The sequence below is a fragment of the Lonchura striata genome, chromosome 21 (assembly GCF_046129695.1).
Source record: "Lonchura striata isolate bLonStr1 chromosome 21, bLonStr1.mat, whole genome shotgun sequence".
In the NCBI taxonomy this organism is placed as follows: Eukaryota; Metazoa; Chordata; class Aves; order Passeriformes; family Estrildidae; genus Lonchura; species Lonchura striata.
The window spans coordinates 1,934,643-1,942,669 of NC_134623.1; the positions used below are offsets into that span (position 1 = coordinate 1,934,643).

The following is an 8,027-nucleotide window of genomic DNA, read 5'->3' on the forward strand; positions in this document are numbered from 1 at the left end:
GGGGGGTCCTGGGGGGATTTGGGGGGTCCTGGGGGGGTTTGGGGGTCCTGGGGGGGTTTGGGGGGTCCTGGGGGGATTTGGGGGGTCCTGGGGGGGTTTGGGGGGATTTGGGGGGTCCTGGGGGAATTTGGGGGGTCCTGGGGGGGTTTGGGGGGTCCTGGGGGGATTTGGGGGGTCCTGGGGGGGAATTTGGGGGGTCCTGGGGGGTTTGGGGGTCCTGGGGGGGTTTTGGGGGGAATTTGGGGGGTCCTGGGGGGGTTTGGGGGTCCTGGGGGGGTTTTGGGGGTATTTTGGGGGGGTTTGGGGGGGAATTTGGGGGGTCCTGGGGGGATTTGGGGGGTCCTGGGGGGGTTTGGGGGGTCCTGGGGGGTTTTGGGGGGAATTTGGGGGGTCCTGGGTGGGTTTGGGGGGATTTTGGGGGGTCCTGGGGGGGTTTGGGGGGTCCTGGGGGGGTTTGGGGGTCCTGGGGGGTTTTGGGGGATCCTGGGGGGATTTGGGAGGTCCTGGGGGGGGTTTGGGGGGAATTTGGGGGGTCCTGGGGGGGTTTGGGGGGTCCTGGGGGATTTGGGGGGGAATTTGGGGGGTCCTGGGGGGGTTTGGGGGGTACTGGGGAGGAATTGGGGGGGAATTTGGGGGGTCCTGGGGTGGTTTGGGGGGTCCTGGGGGGGTTTTGGGGGGAATTTGGGGGGTCCTGGGGGAATTGGGGAGTCCTGGGGGATATTTTGGGGGGTCCTGGGGGGGATTTGGGTAATTTTGGGGTGATTTGGGGTGATTTTGGGGTGATTTGGGGTGATTTTGGGTAATTTTGGGGTGATTTGGGGTGATTTTGGGGTTCTGCCCCTCAGCCGCCCAACGCGCTCGGGACGATTTGGCCGCGGCCGAGCGGGAACTGAAGGAGGCCGAGGATGGAATCAGGTGGGGACCCCAAAAATGGGGCTGGGACCCCCAAAAATGGGGCTGGGACCCCCAGAAATGGGGCTGGGACCCCCAAAAGTGGGGCTGGGAACCCCAAAAATGGGACTGGGACCCCCAAAAATGGGGACTGGGAACCCCAAAAATGGACTTGGGACCCCCAAAAATGGGACCTGGACCCCCCAAAATGGGGGCTGGGACCCCCAAAAATAGGGCTGGGACCCCCAAAATTTACCTGGGACCCCCAAAAATGGGGCTGGGACCCCCAAAATTGGGTGGGGACCCCCAAAAATGGGACTGGGACCCCAAAAATTCACCTGGGACACTCCAAAAATCACCTGGGACCCCCAAAATCTTCCCCAGAACTCCAAAATCCCCCCTGGGCACCCCAAAACCCCTTGCGGGCCTCCCCGTGCCTCAGTTTCCCCGAGTCCCAGCAGGAATTTCGGGGGCTTTGAGGCTCTGGGGGGGTTTGGAGATCGGGATTTTTTGGGGGGGGGTCCGGGGGGTTTTGGGGACCCCCCTGACCCCCCAATTTGTGCCCCCCCAGGGCTCTGGAGCTGGAATTGGGGATGGATTTTGGGCCCGAGGGGGAATTCTCCTACCTGTACAACCAGTGCTGGGAGCTGGCCACCAGCGAGTGAGTGCGGGACAGGGGCTTGGGGGGTCTGGGGGGATTTGGGGGGTCCGGGGGGGATCTGGGGGATTTGGGGGGTCCTGGGGGGATTTGGGGGAGTTTGGGGGGTCCTGGGGGGATTTGGGGGGTCCTGGGGGGGATTTGGGGGGTCCTGGGGGGGATTTGGGGGGTCCTGGGGGGGATCTGGGGGGTCCTGGGGGGGATCTGGGGGGTCCTGGGGGGGTTCTGGGGGGATCTGGGGGGTCCTGGGGGGGATCTGGGGGGTCCTGGGGGATTTGGGGGAAGTTTGGGGGGTCCTGGGGGGGATTTGGGGGTCCTGGGGGGGATTTGGGGGGTCCTGGGGGGGATTTGAGGGAGTTTGGGGGGTCCTGGGGGGAATTTGGGGGGTCCTGGGGGGATTTTGGGCGTGTTTGGGGATTTTGGGGCAGATTTTGGGGGGATTTTGGCATTTTTTGGGGCAGATTTTGGGAAGTTTTTGGACAGTTTTTGGGGTGGTTTTTGGGGGGATTTTGGCAGTTCTTGGGAGGTTTTTGGGCAGTTTTTAGGGTGGATTTTGGGAGGTTTTTGGGGCAGTTCTTGGGGCGGTTTTTGGGAGGTTTTGGGGGGATTTTGGCAGATTTTGGGAGGTTCTTGGGGCGGTTTTTGGGAGGTTTTTGGGAGGTTTTTGGGGCGGGTTTTGGGAGGTTTTTGGGAGGTTTTTGGGGTGGATTTTGCCAGTTTTTGGGAGGTTTTTATGGCAGTTTTTGGGGCGGTTTTTGGGAGGTTTTGGGCAGTTTTTTGGGCGGATTTTGGCAGTTTTTGGGTTCTCTCTCCCCAGGTACCTGTACCGCCTCTGCCCCTTCCAGCGCGTCACCCAGAGACCCAAAAACGGCGGCGCCGAGACCAGCCTGGGGTAAAGCCCCCAAAATCACCCAAAAATCACCGAACGTCCCAAAAATCACCAAAAATGCCCCCAAAAACACCCAAACCCCCAAAACCCCCCAAAAATCACCCAAACCCCCCAAAATCACCCAAAACACCCCAAAAACTGCCCTGGGGACCCCAAAAATAAGCCAAAACACGCCAAAATTACCCTGGGAACCCCAAAAAATCACCCTGGGGAGCCCAAAAATCAAACTGGGGACCCAAAAATCTCCATGGAGACCCCAAAAACTCCCCGGGGACCTTGGGGGACAGCCCCAGTGTCACCTGCCCTCCCTCAGGTGTCCCCTCAGGTGTCCCTGTCTCCCCCAGTGTCCCCCCAGTGTCACCTGTCCCCTCCGGTGTCCCCCAGTGTCACCTGTCCCCTCCGGTGTCCCCCCAGTGTCACCTGTCCCCCCAGTGTCCCCCAGTGTCACCTGTCCCCCCAGTGTCCCCCCAGTGTCACCTGTCCCCTCAGGTGTCCCCCCAGTGCCACCTGTCCCCTCCGGTGTCCCCCCAGTGTCACCTGTACCCTCAGGTGTCCCCCCAGTGTCCCCCCCAGTGTCACCTGTCCCCCCAGTGTCCCCCCAGTGTCACTGTCCCCTCACCTGTCCCCCCAGTGTCACCTGTTCCCCCTCAGGTGTCCCCCCAGTGTCACCTGTCCCCTCCGGTGTCCCCCCCAGTGTCACCTGCCCTCCCTCAGGTGTCCCCTCAGGTGTCCCTGTCCCCTCAGGTGTCCCCCCAGTGTCACCTGTCCCCTCAGGTGTCCCCCCAGTGTCACCTGTCCCCTCCGGTGTCCCCCCAGTGTCACCTGTCCCCTCACCTGTCCCCCCAGTGTCACCTGTCCCCTCCGGTGTCCCCCCCAGTGTCACCTGCCCTCCCTCAGGTGTCCCCCCAGTGTCCCCCCAGTGTCACCTGTTCCCCCTCACCTGTCCCCCCCAGTGTCACCTGTCCCCTCACCTGTCCCCCCAGTGTCACCTGTTCCCCCCCAGTGTCCCCCCAGTGTCCCCCCAGTGTCACCTGTCCCCCCAGTGTCCCCCCAGTGTCACCTGTCCCCCCCAGTGTCCCCCCAGTGTCCCCTGTCCCCTCAGGTGTCCCCCCCAGTGTCACTTGTCCCCTCACCTGTCCCCCCCAGTGTCACCTGTCCCCTCACCTGTCCCCCCCCAGTGTCACCTGTTCCCCCCCAGTGTCCCCCCCAGTGTCACCTGTCCCCTCAGGTGTCCCCCCCAGTGTCACCTGTCCCTCAGGTGTCCCCCCAGTGTCACCTGTCCCCTCACCTGTCCCCCCCAGTGTCACCTGTCCCCTCCGGTGTCCCCCCCAGTGTCACCTGCCCTCCCTCAGGTGTCCCCCCAGTGTCACCTGTCCCCTCACCTGTCCCCCCAGTGTCACCTGTTCCCCCTCACCTGTCCCCCCAGTGTCACCTGTCCCCTCACCTGTCCCCCCAGTGTCACCTGTTCCCCCTCACCTGTCCCCCCAGTGTCACCTGTTCCCCCTCACCTGTCCCCCCAGTGTCACCTGTCCCCTCACCTGTCCCCCCAGTGTCACCTGTTCCCCCTCACCTGTCCCCCCCAGTGTCACCTGTCCCCTCCAGTGTCCCCCCCAGTGTCACCTGTCCCCTCAGGTGTCCCCCCCAGTGTCACCTGTCCCCCCCGCAGGCTCTGGGGCTCCTGGGCGGGGCCCGAAGGTGACAAATTCGGGGCTCAGAAATACGAGGGCGGCACCGGCTGCTGGCAGGGCCCCACCCGGGCCACCACGGTGAGTGGCACCTGTGTGGCACCTGTGTCACCTGTGTGACATCACCTGTGTGACATCACCTGTGTGACATCATCTGTGTGACATCACCTGTGTGACATCACCTGAGTGTCACCTGTGTCATCTGTGTCCCCAAAATCCATCCCAAAACCACCCGGGCCACCACGGTGAGTGGCACCTGAGTGACATCACCTGTGTCACCTGTGTGACATCACCTGTGTGTCACCTGTGTGACATCACCTGTGTGACATCATCTGTGTCCCCAAAATCCATCCCAAAACCCACCCGGGCCACCACGGTGAGTGGCACCTGAGTGTCACCTGTGTCACCTGTGTCACCTGTGTGACATCACCTGTGTGACATCATCTGTGTGACATCACCTGAGTGTCACCTGTGTGTCATCTGTGTCATCTGTGTCCCCAAAATCCATCCCAAAACCCACCCGGGCCACCACGGTGAGTGGCACCTGTGTGTCACCTGTGTCACCTGTGTGACATCACCTGAGTGTCACCTGTGTGACATCACCTGTGTGACATCACCTGTGTGACATCACCTGTGTGACATCACCTGAGTGTCACCTGTGTGACATCACCTGTGTGACATCATCTGTGTGTCACCTGCGTCACCTGTGTCATCTGTGTCCCCAAACCCAACTGGGCCACCACGGTGAGTGGCACCTGTGTCACCTGTGTCACACCTGTGTGACATCATCTGTGTCACCTGTGTGTAACCTGTGTCACCTGTGTGTCACCTGTGTGTCACCTCTGTGTCACCTGAACCCCCAAAACCCTCCCCAAACCCACCTGGGCCACCAAGGTGAGTGGCACCTGTGTGACATCACCTGTGTGACATCACCTGTGTGACATCACCTGTGTGTCACCTGAGCCCCTGCAATGTCCCCAGACCCCCCATCCCTGTCCCTGTGTCCAGGTGGGTCCCAGGTGTGTCCCAGGTGTGAGTTACCTGTCCCAGGTGTGAGTTACCTGTCCCAGGTATCCCAGGTGTGCCCCAGGTGTCTCACCTGTCCCAGGTGTGTCCCAGGTGTGTCTGACCTGTCCCAGGTGTGTCCCAGGTGTGTCTGACCTGTCCCAGGTGTGAGTTACCTGTCCCAGGCATCCCAGGCGTGTCCCAGGTGTGTCTGACCTGTCCCAGGTGTGAGTTACCTGTCCCAGGCATCCCAGGCGTGTCCCAGGTGTGTCTGACCTGTCCCAGGTGTGAGTTACCTGTCCCAGGTATCCCAGGCATGTCCCAGGTGTGTCCCAGGTGTGTCTCACCTGTCTCAGGTGTGTCCCAGGTGTGTCTGACCTGTCCCAGGTGTGTCTCACCTGTCCCAGGTGTGTCCCAGCTGTGCCCAGGTGTGTCCCAGGTGTGTCTCACCTGTCTCAGGCGTGTCCCAGGTGTGTCCCAGGTGTGTCTCACCTGTCTCAGGTGTGTCTCACCTGTCTCAGGCGTGTCCCAGGTGTGTCTCACCTGTCTCAGGCGTGTCCCAGGTGTGTCTCACCTGTCTCAGGTGTGTCCCAGGTGTGTCTCACCTGTCTCAGGCGTGTCCCAGGTGTGTCCCACCTGTCCCAGGTGTGTCCCAGGTGTCCCAGGTGTGTCAGCGTGTCCCGTGTGTCCCAGGTGTCCCTGAGGTGCGGGGCGCTGACGGCGCTGCGGGCGGCGCTGGAGCCGAGTCGCTGCGAGTACCTGCTGGAGCTGGAGACGCCCGCGGCCTGCCGGGAGCCGCCGGGGCACGAGGAGCACGACGAGCTCTGACCCGAAACCGCCCGAATTCACCCCAAAATAGCCCCCGAAACACCCCCAAAATATCCCCAAAATATCCCCGAAATATCCTGAAAATATCCCAAAAACAGCCCTCAAAATATCCCAAAATATCCCCAAAAACGCTGCCGGGAGCCGCCGGGGCACGAGGAGCACGACGAGCTCTGACCCGAAACCGCCCGAATTCACCCCAAAATAGCCCCCGAAACACCCCCAAAATATCCCCGAAATATCCCCGAAATATCCTGAAAATATCCCAAAAACAGCCCTCAAAATATCCCAAAATATCCCCAAAAACGCTGCCGGGAGCCGCCGGGGCACGAGGAGCACGACGAGCTCTGACCCGAAACCGCCCGAATTCACCCCAAAATATCCCCGAAACACCCCCAAAATATCCCCAAAATATCCTGAAAATATCCCAAAAACAGCCCTCAAAATATCCCAAAATATCCCCAAAAACGCTGCCGGGAGCCGCCGGGCCACGAGGAGCACGACGAGCTCTGACCCAAAACCGCCCGAATTCACCCCAAAATATCCCCCGAAACACCCCCAAAATATCCCCGAAATATCCCCAAAATATCCTGAAAATATCCCAAAAACAGCCCTCAAAATATCCCCAAAAACGCTGCCGGGAGCCGCCGGGGCACGAGGAGCACGACGAGCTGTGACCCAAAACCACCCGAATTCACCCCAAAATAGCCCCCGAAACACCCCCAAAATATCCCCAAAATATCCCCGAAATATCCCCAAAATATCCTGAAAATATCCCCAAAATATCCTGAAAATATCCCCAAAAACGCTGCCGGGAGCCGCTGCCGGGGCACGAGGAGCACGACGAGCTCTGACCCGAAACCGCCCGAATTCACCCCAAAATAGCCCCAAAATATTCTGAAATTATCCTGAAATTTTCCCCAAAATATCCCAAAAGTATTCCCCAAATATCCCAGAATTATCCCCAAAATATCCCAGAAATATCCTGAAAATATCCAAAATTATCCCCAAAATATCCCAAAAATAGCCCTGAAAATATCCCAAAATTATCCCCAAAATATCCCAAAATTATCCCAAAAATAACCTTGAAAATATCCAGAAAAATCCCCCAAATATCCCAAAAATTTTCCCTAAAATATCCCTGAAAATGGCCAAAAATTATCCCCAAAATTATCCCAAAATTATCCCCAAAAATCCCCCAAAACCATCCCAAAAAATGCCAAAAACAAACATTCCAACCCCCCAAAAAAACCCCAAATCCCCCCAAAAAACCCAAAATTCCCCCCAAAACCCCAACCCCCCCTCGTGCCTCAGTTTCCCTTTTCCCGGGATCCCAAATTTTGGGGATTTTTGGGGCCGTTTCCCAACATTCCAAAGGCTCCCTGCCTCAGTTTCCCTTTTTCGGAGCCCGACTTTGGGAATTAAATTTGGGAATTTTGGGGCTTTTTCCCTAAATTTTGGGAGGGGGTTTCCCTGCCTCAGTTTCCCTCTCCCCCAAGGACCATCCCAAACTCCCGAATTCCGGAATTTCGAGGCCCAAAATCCCAAAAAAAAAACCCACCAGGAAGGGGGAGGGGAAAAAAACCCAAACTGGGATGAAAAATAAAAATAAAAATTTATTTGGGAATAAAAACTCCCCAAATTTCGGGGATTTTGGGGTTGGAGCTTGTCCTGCCTGAGGCTGAAAATTACGGAATTCCCACAGGAATTCTTCCCAAATTTTGGGGATTTTGGGGTCAGAACTCTTCACGCTGGGGCTGGGAATTCCGGGATTCCCGTGGGAATTCTTCCCAAATTTCGGGGGACTCTCGGTGTCACTTTGGGGCTGGGAATTCCGGGATTCCTGCGGGAATTGTTCCCAAATTTTGGGGATTTTGGGGTTGGAGCTTGTCCTGCCTGAGGCTGGGAATTCCGGGATTCCCGTGGGAATTCTTCCCAAATTTCGGGGGGCTCTCGGTGTCACTTTGGGGCTGGGAATTCCAGGATTCCCGTGGGAATTGTTCCCAAATTTTGGGGATTTTGGGGTTGGAGCTTGTCCTGCCTGAGGCTGGGAATTCCGGGATTCCCGTGGGAA

General features: G+C 58.7%; 1 protein-coding gene across 1 annotated transcript; it reads left to right on the plus strand.

Annotated features, from left to right (window-relative positions):
- The first annotated feature begins 827 nt into the window (after positions 1-827).
- Positions 828-7,586, plus strand: LOC110479072 (glucosidase 2 subunit beta). The gene is made up of 5 exons (XM_077787767.1): positions 828-915; positions 1,463-1,552; positions 2,367-2,441; positions 4,105-4,204; positions 5,822-7,586. The coding sequence occupies exons 2-5, from the start codon at positions 1,485-1,487 to the stop codon at positions 5,954-5,956; spliced, it is 378 nt and encodes a 125-aa protein (XP_077643893.1). The 5' UTR covers positions 828-915; positions 1,463-1,484; the 3' UTR covers positions 5,957-7,586.
- The last annotated feature ends 441 nt before the right edge of the window (positions 7,587-8,027 follow it).

Bases quoted from the DNA above. Each gene is read 5' to 3' on its own strand.
- LOC110479072 (XM_077787767.1), top strand. From the start codon at position 1,485: ATGGATTTTGGGCCCGAGGGGGAATTCTCCTACCTGTACAACCAGTGC. The intron at 1,553-2,366 runs GTGAGTGCGGGA...CTCTCTCCCCAG, and splicing joins TGGGAGCTGGCCACCAGCGA to GTACCTGTACCGCCTCTGCC. The intron at 2,442-4,104 runs GTAAAGCCCCCA...TCCCCCCCGCAG, and splicing joins GGCGCCGAGACCAGCCTGGG to GCTCTGGGGCTCCTGGGCGG.